This window comes from Penaeus chinensis, chromosome 13, assembly GCF_019202785.1.
Source record: "Penaeus chinensis breed Huanghai No. 1 chromosome 13, ASM1920278v2, whole genome shotgun sequence".
NCBI classification, from domain to species: domain Eukaryota; kingdom Metazoa; phylum Arthropoda; class Malacostraca; order Decapoda; family Penaeidae; genus Penaeus; species Penaeus chinensis.
The window spans coordinates 19,400,669-19,415,668 of NC_061831.1; the positions used below are offsets into that span (position 1 = coordinate 19,400,669).

Consider the following 15,000-nt stretch of genomic DNA (forward strand, 5'->3'; position numbering starts at 1 on the left):
CACACACACACATATTTGTACACATATATTTTAGAGCGTTAGATGTAGCTATTTCTATCATCCAGATCACTATTTTACAATTCTTATCCTCATTGTTAACATCACCGCAAGCAGATATGACGCTGATAATGAAATATGCTCAATATGTATCTCTAAGAGAAAAAACAAAAACACGAATAAGGCAATGCTGTTTTATTGAAGATATAAAAATCCTAAGCCTAATTTTAGTTCATTCACATTCTGTATAAAAGGAATCAGTGGGTCCTGCCTTCGGTCTGACTCCTTTCGCAAGGGAGAATGTATATGATGGAAATCACATTTGCATAACCACCAGAGAAATATGCAAATGTAAAGATTATCAAAGAGATAATGTGTAGAGATTAATATAGAGATTGAGAAGACCGAGAAACTGGAGAATATAAAACGAAGAAAAAAAGAAAAAAAAATCGAAATGCTGGAAAGAATAGTTAATAAAATGAATAATCCGAAAAAAAAAATATTGAATATGAAAATTATATTTCACGTTTTTTCTACGATCGTAAAAATTATAGCAATATCACATATATATATATATATATATATATATATACACATAGCATATATATATATATATATTTACATGATATATATATATATATATATATATATATTTACATGATATATATATATATATATATATATATATATATATATATTTACATGATATATATATATATATATATATATATATATATATATATAATATGCACACACACACACACACACACACACACACACACACACACACACACACACACACTCACACACACAGAGTGAGAGAAAATATAAAAAGAGAAAGGCCACAGCAGCTCCTGTAATGATTTTTCTTTTTTTATCTGTAATTTTCATAATTTTCTGCATATCAAATGTGTCGTTAGACTGGAATCCGTCGTTATGTTACTCAAAAACGGTTCAATTTTCCTCAAGGTTCATGGGTTTACTTTAATGTTTCTTTTTATATAGTTCGGAGCGCAGAGTTAGATATGTTATTTTATATTATCATAATTTCTACAATGGTTCATAACAGTATTTATCCTCAGACACGGAAACTTATTCATAGTCATGAAGCAAAATATTAAAATGAAATGAGATATTGACACTAACGATAATAGTATAAATAATAGTAACCGCATTAATACTAACAGTAATACTCATAAGGATAATGATATTCTTACTACTACGTAAACAACAATAAAATAATAAAAGACTTGCAGTGAAGAGAAGAAACCAGATCCTTTGACGTACTTGTTATGGCCATTCATGGTATTGATATAATTATAATTAAATTCACAATTAATAAAATATTGATGTGCACAGCTACTTTTTACAAGTTATAAATAATAATATCTAGCTACAATATCTTCTGCATCACAGGGCTGTTAACCATTTGAAAGTATTTAAAGGCTTTCAACTACCATATTTTCACATAATTTTGTTTCATATCATGAAAAACGATACACATGTATTGGAATTCCTGACAATTCATAATCATGAAAAAAGTGTATCAGGATTAACTGTGCATGTACCAGGTAGGTGGAAATGAACCAACTACGAAATACCTAACTCTTGCTGCATCGCTTAGGCCCCTAAAATGCTTATTCAGGATCCTTTAATCTTCGGAACAATTAGCTTCATAACGTGCCTATGAAATCATCCCTTTGAAAATAAAAAGCAACTTTCATATAAAAAGTTACATCTACATTTCTTTGGGGTCGTGATTAACCGAGACATGGTGGATCTTCAGTGGAAAAACCTGTTCCGGCGCGATGGGAATCTTCAAGTCCACGTTTTATCTTCATTATTGACATATTTCTCAGAACACACCCATCTCATACACATGGGAGGCTGACCTCTTTCCTCAAGCACGTAAGTTACTTCCACTTCTTTGGAAGAATTTTATTGTTTTTTTAATATTTCAACATTTTAATCCAACAAGCTATTCGCCGCTGATGACCTTAGCTGTTGACGCGGCAGATCATTTTAAATAATCAGTCAATCAATCTTTGGGTCTGCTTGCTTAGCCTGTAATACAAGTATTGTAATATATCTAAAGCCCAGTTGTTACAGTTAATGTGTTGACGTTCTTGACTCTAATGGTTCAACCTTGAAGTCGGTCTCTTCACCATCATCATTGCCAGTGAGCTATTTCTATCTATTTTTGTAGCCTTGCCAGTACGACGTAAAACTGTAGTTTTCTATTCATCAAAACCAATATGTAAGTTTACTGTCTCCTTTCAACAGGAAAATTCTTAACTCCCATATTAAAAGGTAAATTCTTTACTCTATGTCCTACCACTGAAGTGCTCACAATAACCATGGTAGGCATTGGAGGCCGCCCATTATCTCTAGTCATGAAAACTTCTGTCTTCATCTTCTGTTTGTCTTACAAACAGAAGACAAACTAATGTGGGTCACGACTTGGGCCTTTCTCATTGTCAAGCTAAATGTTATTGCCACTTTTAATATCTCTTGGAAAGCAGGACATCCAAATGGTTAACTAGTGTGCCTTTAAAAGCCAGGAGTAAACCATTCAACTCACGGGAGAATTTAGGGCTCCCCACAAAATAATAACAGATAAGGATATATCATTATGTTATCTGTAATATATCTTTAGTGCGCAACCAATGCAAGTACTATCTTTAAAATGGCATCCTACTTGGCCAGTTTCTGTTTCCCTAACCTTCCCAGATGATAAGTATCTTATTTAACCTTCTCTCTAACTCATGATCCCTCTCACATTATCACTTGGTGGATGGCAATTGATAATGCTAATTTCTATAATAATTTTGATATTCTTTTTATATACAGTGTGTATCATTACTACTTACTGCTGAGCCATTCCGCGGTTCTTTTCCACTCTAGGCATTTCTCTTTGGTCTTTGTGGTTTTGCAGCATCTGGAACGGTATCGCTTTCTTCAGTTTTCATGTTCTTCGCAATGCCGATGTAATTCCAACATAAATTGGCCTTTTCTTGAAGACAACCTCTATTTAGCATTTACTGACAATGCACATACAAAACTCATTACAGAATTCCACTTGCATACTGCTGGTGTCGAAGTACGTCATCAAATCCTTGCATTGATTTGTGCACATATTTCGGCATTTACAAACATTAGTAATAAAGGTGATGCTACAACTAATACCTATTGTTATATATGATGAATCGAGCTTTTTCTTAGTCTACTTGTAATGTATGGTAGATTAATGCAAATGACACCGTAAACATAATTTTGAGGGTACCAGGATACTGATCAAGCTGTTTTATTACTGCAGTCATCTTTCGAGAAACACTTCTTAAAAACTCTCCAAGTTGAATTTGAGAACCAATGCTGCTTAAAGAATACGGTATCACCAAACTATGCATTTCCAAGTTATTTTAACTATTTTTCATTTCGCTACATACAGTACAGTGGTAGTGAGAACTCAAACTGCGTTCAGTGACAGGCAATTTTGGCAAAGTGGTTCATTATATTTTTTTTATCATCTGCGGAGAAGGCAAGTTTTCAAGGGCAAGCATAAATTCAGGGAAATGTCAGGTACAACAAAAAAATGGTACGTGTAAATGCAAGCAGCATTTACCAAGATTGTTTTAACGTTTAAATATACAAGCAGCCTCAACTGATTTTCCACATAAAAAACAAATATATATATAATAATAATAATAAAAACAAAGTGGAATATTCTTTGAACATCCGTCATGTTTTCTTTCTTTTGAAATGTTCCTTTCAAAGCGACGGAAATGCTTTCTCTTCCCTCTTGCTGCTTGAGACTCCTAAAGTTCCTGAATCTAATCTTGAGAAATTACCTTTGCCTATAAACTGTGGCGCCTGGAGTCATTAACTGCAGCTGGAGTGAAACTTTACACGCCATCTGTCTCTAGGAAAGTTATTCCGTGAAAACGTATATTGAAAGTTTCTCTATAAATTCCCATTCTCCTTTTCTTTCTGCGTTTCTTTTTTTGCTTGTTTTATTGAAGAATCAGTTATAAATAAACTTGGGAGGTAGTACTGACCTTTGATTTGCATACTGATAACGATGACACATACGAATTATGTATGATAATTGTAATAACGGTCATTAGGGTTAGAAAGAGCATCACAAATAATAATAAGAATACTAACGTGAAGGTGAAAGTTATGTTGATGTATACGGGGATGAATATGGGAGATGGAAAACAAGAATGTGGAAGATAAAGATCGAACGAGATTGTGAAGATGGAAGATAAAGATTAGGATGATAAAGAAAAAATCACAGATGGCGAACATGAGGCAATATTTCTATAAAATTGCATTCTGTCCTGCGTTTGTGATCCGACCGCAACCATTTGGAATTGTGGGAAAAATATAACAATAAAACCTATTAGTTTCTTTGTCTGTCATTGCGATATGATGCTGCCTGATATTATGCGTTTAAGTTTGAATTATGAAGTTTTTCAATACAAGAGAAATGTTTGTAGGTACAAGAATGTGTTCCCATTCACTTACAAAATATGATTAATACATAAACTAGCTTTCCATTTTTGCATGCCACTGTCCCATAATCTGGAAAAAATAGGTGTAACACACAAGTTGCCGAACTGGCGTAACCTGTCGATGCCGGGTGAGAGGTGGACGAATAACTTCTATAAAAGCACAGCCGGGGATATTCAATTCACACTTTATCGTATAGCAACCAAACATGAAACTTGTAAGTACAGTTCGGGAAATTGTGACGGATACAATTCACAAACGCGTCACAAAGTAATAATAGCACAGCTTAATCATTGTACATCTAAAGCATGAGTGTTAAACACTGCCAAATATTATTGTCTTTGTCCTTCAGTATTCTTTCAGAAAGTTGCATAATGTCGTTCACTTTTGAAAGAACGCTGTTACCATTTCGCGTCAAGAAAGAGAAAAATCGCATTTTTAATTTCCAAGCAAACTAAATCATTTGACATGAAAAAAAACTCATGTTTCTCTTCAGATGTTACTTGCCATTATCCTCGGTGTGGCAGCCACCGCCCCCCAGCAGCAGCCGCCCGTCGCCATCCTCCTGGACGAGCGCGTCCCTCCCGAGAACGGCGCTTACTCCTTCCAGTTCCAGGCGGAGAACGGCATCGTGCAGAGTGAGTTCGGAACGCCGGGTTCCCAGGGCCAGACGAACGTTCAGGGAGTCTTCAGGTAAAGTTTAAATATAACTGATATGTTTTATGAATGATGAAAAACTGATATATAATTTGAAATTTAAAAAAAATTAGTGGAAGTAGGTGTCTTAGAAAGGAAACGAGTCATAGAATAGGACAAAATGCAATGATAAATGGAACTGTATCTTGAATGTCAACAAAACATTCCAGTTTCCTCATGGATGATGGACGCGTGGCTGAAGTTAAATACCTAGCAGACGAAAATGGATTCCAGGTTCAGTCCCCTCTTCTGCCCGTGGCTCCGGAGTTCCCTCACCCCATCCCGCAATTTGTGCTTGACCAAATTGCTTTTGCTGAAGAACAAAGTCGTTTGGAGGCTCAACTGCAGTCTTAAATGTCTCTCGTTTAATGGTATTTGTGAAACTCCGAGAAGAGTTTACATTTGGGCTTGTGCAGTAATTTATATTAAAGATCCTAAAAGAAAAAGTTGTCATTTTTCTTTGCTCACCTGTGGATAGTAATTCTGACATTGTTGAATGTAAAAAGCTGCATTGGCAATGGGTAGTGTGCTATCAATCCGGGAGGCCCATACTTAGTATTATTGCTGCACTTTAAAATAATTTATGGGTGAGATCGATTGTTAAAAAATCATTTTGTAATTAATATTTTTGGACCTCTCAGTATTGGAGAAAAACCTGCAAATTATGAACAGTTTTTTTTTTTGTATTAAGCTTTATACAATATTCCAAACATATGTTTTATTTTTCATAAAATGCAAACGATTAAAATCCTCACTTTGAAACAGGTCGAATCACTTCCCACGGGTATAGATTTAGATGTAGGAGAGGTCAAAGGGTACGCTAAAAAGCATTAATAGAAACGAATATCTTTAGAAAGATGGATCATTATTGGAGAAGAATTAATTCTAAATGAACCTTTAGGATAATGAGGACACAAAAAGTGAAATAACCACCTTAATATGGAGCGCTATAGATGACATATTGCAACAGTTAATGTTATTTTAATTGTAAAAATAGAACGATAGCTAGTGTTATTTTAATTGTATAAATAAAACGATAAAAAACTCAGCAAAACTTAGCTGAATAAAGTGATTTTGAAGAAAGGACTTGTTGATGAAGAACTCGAGATTAACCTTGAAATTCGACACAAATCAAAAATGGTCTGTGAGACCAGGTCTTAATTTACAGAAATTATGTGTACACAAGTAACACCCATCAGTTATAGTTTAACAAAACGATAAAAAATAGAAACGAAATAACAATAAAATGAATAAATAAAAGGAAGTCAGAACTTACTTGCCTCGCAGCAAATATGAGACTTGATATAAGATGAAAAAAAACTTGTCTGGAACATGAAACAAAACTGACCGTGAAGAAACTAAAGAGTGACATGACTTGCTTTGTTGATCGTAGCTTGAAGAAGTCTTGGCCTTTCATCTTAATCCAGAAATGAGTCTTCATTATACGTACGACAAAACGTCCGGGAGAGGAACTGCAACAAATACTTTAAAATGGAAAATATCTTAGTGGTAAGAAACTTGGAAGTGGTTCTTCATCTTCTTTATCTTCAATTTAATAGAATATCTTTGAAAAACTAGTTTGCGCTTATTGTTATATATATGTGTTTAGGTGGGTGGGGAGTACCCATATGATATATACAGTGTCACTTGGATTTAATTTTACAAAGATACCATAGACTCTACATGCATGTCAATATACATGTGGACAGGGACATACACACAATTACACATGCACAAAGTAGATAGAGAGATAAAGATAGATAGATATATGCACACACGCACATTCACACTCATATTTCATACATATATGCATATATATAGAAATGCACACACACACACACACACACACACACACACACTTATATATAGACAGACATATTATGTAAATATACTGCACATACACATATATTTATGTGTGTCTATATATATATATATATATATATATATATATATATATATATATATATATGCAACATATATGTTTATATATATGTGTATTTATATGTATATATATGTATATATATATATTTCTATACATATGTGCATATATATATGTATATATATATATATGTGTGTGTGTGCGTGTGTATGAATGTATGTATGTATATGTATTTATATGTTTATATATGTATATATATATATATTTATATACACATGTGCATATATATATATATGTGTGTGTGTGTGTGTGCGTGTGTATGAATGTATGTATGTATATGTATTTATATATACACACACACATACATGTTTATGTATATATAAACATAAGAACAAATATATATAATGAGATAAATAGATAGTTATACATATATAATATATACATGTGTATAATATATACATATATATATAAAAATATATATATATATATATATATATATATTTATATATATAAATTATATACACATATATTTCTGTATATGTATGTATCTATATGCGTATACTATACGTATATGTATATGAATATATAAATATAATATATATATAAATAAATATAAATGGATATGTATGTATCTAAAAGTATACATATATATAAGTATATATATATATATATAAGTATATATATATATATATATATATATATATAGATGTATACATACATATATATATTCATTTATATATAATATATATATATATATATATATATATATATATATATATATATATATAGAGAGAGAGAGAGAGAGAGAGAGAGAGAAAGAAATAAAGAGAGAGAGAGATATGCATAAATGTATATATATATATATATATATATATATATATATATATATATATATATGTGTGTGTGTGTGTGTGTTTATATATATGTGTATGTATATAAATATATATATATATATATATATATAAGAATCTATATATGTATATGTACAATGCACACACACACACACACACACACATATGTGCGTGTTTATACATATATTTATATATAAATATAAATTTATCAAACATATAAATTTATGTATATATACGGGTATCTAAATATATATAGATGTATACATATGTATGAATTAATATACATATACATGTATGCATATGTATATGCATATACTGTATATGTACATGTATATGTATATGTATATGTACTGTATGCACAAGTATGCATATATATATATGAAAATTGGTAAAACATTTACTTGTTGATGTTATGGTACAAAAACCCACAATGTAAAAACTGTACCAAGCTGACGAGAACGGCTTCCAGGCTCAGTCCCCTCTGCTGCCCGTCGCCCCCGAGTTCCCTCACCCCATCCCGCAGTTCGGCCTCGACCAGATCGCCTTCGCCGAGGAGCAACGTCGCCTCGAAGCTCAGCTTCAGTTCCAGTGAATCACTAAATGTCACCTCGTTACAGGGGTAAGAATTTTGATGATGCGTTAAGCTGTCTCACACAATAAAATTATGTGAAAGGAACACAATTTTAGTTCTCCCTTGATTTTAAACGTTTATTTCGTTCTCTCTTACCCATAAGCATAAATATTATAAGAAAAAAATAGTATGCAATCGCATACACACACACACACACACATACACACACACACACACACACACACACACACACACACACACACACACACACACACCTCGTCGCTGCATTAGACACATTATAGAACGTCCCGTCTTTATACTGAATTCTTACAATGTTTTGGATAGCTTCAGGTCTAACATTTAACACCGAATTCTGAACACACACTTCATTTTGGGGTCAGTATCGCAGCCTGAAATTTGCCTCTCAGCTGTCAGCCCTTATGACGAAGAAGATAACGTCACCAACATGGTGCATTCTCCACAACTATGTTTGGTAATATCAGTAATGTTCGGCTTTAGAAATGCATGTTGGTTTTGATACCTTAATATATTGAATGGCATAAGAACCCAGTTTACAATAAGATAGGGCATTTTTAGTAAATACAAAATTAATTTTCTTGAAAAGATCATCACCCTAGAAAAGATTTCGCATTGTTTAAAATCAGCCGTGAATTCAAGTTAATCCGTATACCTAAACTTTGTAAAATCTTTGTCTAGAGCGAATAAAATGTATCATAATGATTTGAACTAATACAGGGATTCCTGATCTGGAGTACATTTGCATATTCTGCGGAGTGCATGTAGTGTAGCAGTGTTGAATCAGCCATTCGAAGACCGTCGTTGTCCTGGGTTTCATGTACTATTATTACTTGGGATACACCACACATCAGCACATGCATATTTCATAGTGATATAGTATCGAATTAATATTATTTCATCTGAGTCTTCACGTTCGAGGTACGTGGAACCTGTCAGAATGTCTAAGGAGTACAAAGGGCAAATCTGCTGGGAAACCTCTGAATTAACTTTTTTCTCGTTATATTTATTTGATTTGTTGGTTCCTTTATAAATCTGAGTATCATTTAATTAATAGTAATGATACTAATGACGACCATAAAAAGAATACGGATAATTGTAATGATAATGATTATAAAAACAACAATATATAATATGTTTTAAAACAAAACAATTTTGGTAAACGCAGATTGGGGGGGGGGGGGGGTGATAAAAATTAAAATTATTTTGTTATTTTTTCATTCACCTACAACATTTATCAGCCGTCATTTAAAATAAGTACTAATATATTTAGCTTATTTAAAATAAAGTATTGCATTACCTTCGCAATGGAAGGCTAATGCAATACGCACATTTTATCATTTTATTTTATCTTGCGCAGCACTCAATTCCTTTGGAATACAATCCTTCAAATAAGTTCTTTAGAATTAATATTTTAATAATTTCTGATGATTATAAAGACACTTATTAGCACACATGTATGACGTGGATATATGCACGTATGGCAGCTAGAAAATATCTTCAATTTTAGGTAAAGCAATTTTATACAGAAAATCCTTTTTACACGTTTTTATTACACACTATACAAATTAACACATCATCTCCAGAATTCTGAAGGTGGCATTTAGTGTTCACTGGAACTGAAGCTGAGCTTCGAGGCGATCCTGCTCCTCGGCGAAGGCGATCTGGTCGAGGACGAACTGCGGGATGGGGTGAGGGAACTCGGGGGCGACGGGCAGCAGAGGGGACTGGGCCTGGAAGCCGTTCTCGTCAGCTTGGTACCGGACTTCGGCGATGCTGCCGTCTTCCAGGGGGAAACTGCAATGATTTGATAATATTAGTCGTTGGAATTACATTTCCGATATGAATGTATTGTCATTTTATGAGTTCCCCAAACTGTATTTCAGCACAGAGATCCACACAATAAAATAAAACGAATTAAACAATTGTATTAGATTTTAGTCATACTGTTAACAGATGCGAGAGATCTTGGGTTACCTGAAAACTCCTTGCACATTTGTCTGGCCTTGAGAACCTTGTGTTCCAGTCTCACTCTGCACGATGCCGTTCTCCGCCTGGAACTGGAAGGAGTAAGCGCCGTTCTCGGGAGAAACGCGTTCGTCCAGGAGGATGGCAACGGGCGGCTGCTGCTGAGGGGCGGCGGCTGCCACGGCAACGAGGGCGACGAGAACCAGCTGAAGAAGAGCAAACACATTCACATGACCTGTAACACTGATTTTCCACATACATACCAAGAGTAAAGTTGTGCAGATTTTCAGTTATACAGCAGAAGTACTATGCACGTAATGGACCATCGGAGATCTCGATTTCATCACTGATATGATATAACAGTCGCAATAACTTACGGAGTTCATGTTTGAAGACTGTAGGCTAACTGTGAGTAAAACGGATCTGGCGGCTCTTATATACAACAAAAGGCTCGCCTCTCACCTGAAATCAACAGGTTAAGCGAGTCTGGACGTTTGTCTATGACATCGATCCTTCCAAAAAGACTTTTACATGGTTGCATTTAAGACAAAATAACGAGATGATGCTTGTACAACTATTTTTTTCTTAATCCTGCCGTCACTCTTAATACTTGGTCGTGCCATTCCATGTGAATACTATAATCTAGTTAAGTTTTGTATGTACAGTCATCGTAAACTTTTAATGACCATTTGTGAATATTTTCATTATATCAACAGACCAAAATTTCATAACCGTGATGAAAACATCAGCCATAGTGTAAAAATGAAAATATTGAATTACTTTTTTCCAATTAGAAAAAAAATCATGCATTACCCATTCGTGGATATTAGGAATGTCACAGTACACTAATTAGTGGCAATGTAAGATTTTGTCGCATTCTGCCGTAAAGTATCTCGGCTCCACAAATATTTTCTTTTGTAGATTTTAGTATCTGCTTCTGAAAATTCCAGTCTTACAAAAATCTGAAGCTTCCCTTTATTTGTTATCGAAATATTTTCGGGCTTTAGATACGGCCTGCTAAACGACAGGTTCTTTAGCCTTTCTAAAAGCAAAGTGCACAGAGTTTTAAATAATTCCGTATTTACTAGCAATAAAACGGTAAAAGAAGAAATAAAAATACAACATACAGGCTAATGGAGATATTTTGTATATCTATTTTCCAACAAGACTTAATACTGTGTTTTAGTTATAATCAACGTCTTAAATATCCGGTTAATTATCATGACATATGTAGATAATAATAAAAATGGAAATCCCTTATTGATCTGAAACGCTAAAGAGTTGAAGCAATTAACCAAGTGATATCTTGCATATATTTATTTATAGTGAACTTTCTTTATGGACAAATTACTTCGTAGCATACTTTGTTTTTCTTTGCATTTCATCAGGTAAATTTTTGAAGTTTGACTATGAGGGCTATGTTACTATCATTATAAGAAAGAATATTTATATTTTGATCAACGGAATCTCTGCCTTAAGTGCACAAGCCATTGAAAGAAGAAAAAAAAGACATGTACCCTTATATTATTATATCTGGTAGGAAACTCTGTTGTGTTATTTGCACCCATTCCACCAAATGCAGAAATGGAGAAAAGGGCAATAAAGAAAGTTGCATTAACCCAAAGATTTACGCATCTCAACAGAAATAAAAAGCATGGTACTTAGAAGCAATATACGAATATAGTTATGAAAGTCAGTTATGAATGTTATGAATGAAAAGTACACTAAAAGCGATAAAGAGTAAAAAAGATAACTTATCAACTCGTTCACCCTTTCTATTTCTCTCTCTCACATACACACTCCGAATGTGCACACACACACACACATACATACACACACACACACACACACACACACACACACACACACACACACACACACACACATAGTACTGGCATAATTACTGAGATCACCGGCGGTTTAGCTTATATATCCCAAAATGAAAACAACTTATCATTTCCTAATTTTATTTGCGTACATTATTGAAAGTATGATGTTAATAACCAAAATAGCCATCCTTGACTCGAATGGACCTATTCCCAGATTTCTTTTTTTTATGCCATACCTTTATCAATCGTTCTGTTAACTCAAAGTTGTTAGTACATTCTACTTTGCTTATCCCTTCTTTAACGTCGTTCGATAAACATTCTATAGGAATTACATCTATACTGTTTCCAGGCCTATTAAAAGCACTTTAATACCAGGAGTATCCAAATGGGTTTTACTATTCTTGGCTGAATGGCAGCACCATCTGGGAACCACTCACAAAGTTGGGCAGAAAACATCTATCAGTGATGTCATGATATCCAACTCATTAGAGAAGCAAACCTGCAGATAAAAATAACAATAAAAGTTACGAGATAACTGTAACGTTCAAATAAATCCCTCTTGAGCTTCATCATCATGACTTTTTCCTGATCTCGCTTTTGAATTAAACATGAACATCATATTAAATGCAAAATTTTGTAACTAACGTATATTTTATTTACATATATACACGTGTATTTAGTTAATTTATATTTCAATCACACAAACGTTGTCGAAAGGAAGATTTAAGTGAGAATCGACGTTTCCCAATTTTTTAATGTCCAATCCTTGTGAGTCTTTGCCCAGGCCAGTCGTTTCTTCCTCAGGGTACCTTAGTTGGCCTGCATGCACAGTCTCCCATCTTATTTAACTTTGTTTTTTTCCTGGCTGCAGAGGGCTTATACTGAACGCCACAGTTCTTCCATCCATTAGTTGCTTGGATGACTTTGAGCAACCTTGATTAACTATAAATACAACCATTCTGTCCTGTCTTGGGAGGAGACAGACTTTCTTCCACACTTTCCTCTTCGATTGGGCTCACAGTTTTACATCTAATTTTCACTTTTGCAACCGAAGTTCTGGAAACACCCACTTGCTTGGCTATTTCCCGTTGGCTAAGATTTTTTTTCTAGGAGATAAACTTCAATAGCAGAAAAATCTGCCCGACTCAAATCCTTTCCTCCAACCATGGTGCTTCAATAGGCAGTCTTGATTCGACGGGCATGGTAGAAGGGCTAAGTGTATTCAGTGGTCGCAGTGCATGTATTATAAGAAATAACACTAGAAACCGGAAGTCCGGGGAACAGTGTTAAAGGTTGCATATCAGTTGTGATACTTTTTGAGCAAATCCTCTAGACTACCGGAGATTTGGCCTGTTATCCCCCTTTTAAAGCTCATTTAGAAACCTCTTAATACTAGAGATAATAATCTATCCAAAATAATAAACAGTCATGATCCTTTTCACTGTATGTATTATATATATACATACACACAAACAACACACACACACACACACACACACACACACACACACACACACATATATATATATATATTTTTCTAACAGCCAATCATTCCACTGCAGGACATAGGCCTATCTCAATTCACTATTGCGTGGTTATATGGCAGTGTCACCATTGACTAATTGGATGCCCTTCCTTATCAACCGCGGTCCGGTGGCTAACACTTGTGCCACGGCGGTGACTTCCCCTACGACACCTGCGTTAGACTTCTCAATGCGATATGTCGTTTTCTCTTGCTCGAGCCAGCAGTCAAAGGGCAGGCATATTTACAATTACCGCGGCGTGGAATTGAACTTGGGACCACGAAGGTCGGAGTCCAGTGCTCTAAGCACTGGACCATCGCGGCAGTCATACATATATATATATATATATATATATATACATATTTATATGCATAAATATACATACATATTCATGTATATATACACATACCCATATATATGCAGTGTACATAGATTATATATATATATATATATATATATATATATATATATAATTTTCAGGAAATTGTGCCCGGTACTTAGAAATTATCTATTGTAATGTTCGATGTTACACATAAATGCGTTCTTATTCATGTAACCTGTTAAAGGTGAGATGACACTTTAATGATGGGGCCATAGAAAAGCTTACACTTAACTTTCGGTTATATATCAGACACATTTAGACCCGTTGAATTCTGAAATGAACGTAATAAGTACTAGTTACATTACATCGGCCAGTCTTAAAATTTATATCCCAATAGCCTGTTACGAAACCAATATTAATTAAAAAATAACTGGAAAATAGCACACGTACTAGACGTATGAATGTCTATGTATGAACGCACGGAATCCTTAGAACTATCGTCCCTACTTCAGCTGGCTGTCTTCGCCCTCGGAAGGCGCCGCCCCCAGCAGCAGCCGGCCATCGCCATCCTCCTGGAACGGTGATTACTCCTCCCAGTTTCAGGCGTAGAACGGCATTGCGCTGAATGGGACTGAGACGCCAAGGTCTCAATGGTAGACAAATTTGGAAGGAATCTATATTATTATAATCGAGTAAATTGTTAAATACCCAATCACAGATTCTGGTCGTGAATGCTTTCAGACAGCCGTACTAAGACAAATATATAGTATTTAAGACCACACAAAATATGTCGTAGGAAAATCCCTTTTACCAAAG

At 34.4% G+C, this 15,000-nt stretch overlaps 1 protein-coding gene and 1 long non-coding RNA gene across 2 annotated transcripts; one reads left to right on the forward strand and one right to left on the reverse strand.

The window, feature by feature from the left end:
- The first annotated feature begins 4,716 nt into the window (after positions 1-4,716).
- LOC125031906 (cuticle protein AM1159-like) lies at positions 4,717-5,967 on the forward strand. The gene is made up of 3 exons (XM_047622908.1): positions 4,717-4,726; positions 5,006-5,202; positions 5,376-5,967. The coding sequence occupies exons 1-3, from the start codon at positions 4,718-4,720 to the stop codon at positions 5,557-5,559; spliced, it is 390 nt and encodes a 129-aa protein (XP_047478864.1). The 5' UTR covers position 4,717; the 3' UTR covers positions 5,560-5,967.
- Positions 5,968-10,075: 4,108 nt separating this feature from the next.
- Positions 10,076-10,710, reverse strand: LOC125031712. Its single transcript, XR_007115501.1, has 2 exons — positions 10,520-10,710; positions 10,076-10,339 (listed from the first exon to the last, which is right to left on the reverse strand). It is a non-coding gene; the product is annotated as an uncharacterized LOC125031712 (long non-coding RNA).
- Between the last annotated feature and the right edge of the window lie 4,290 nt (positions 10,711-15,000).

Coding starts and splice junctions, on each gene's coding strand:
- LOC125031906 (XM_047622908.1), top strand. Junction 5,203..5,375: donor AACGTTCAGGGAGTCTTCAG/GTAAAGTTTAAA, acceptor AAAACATTCCAG/TTTCCTCATGGATGATGGAC.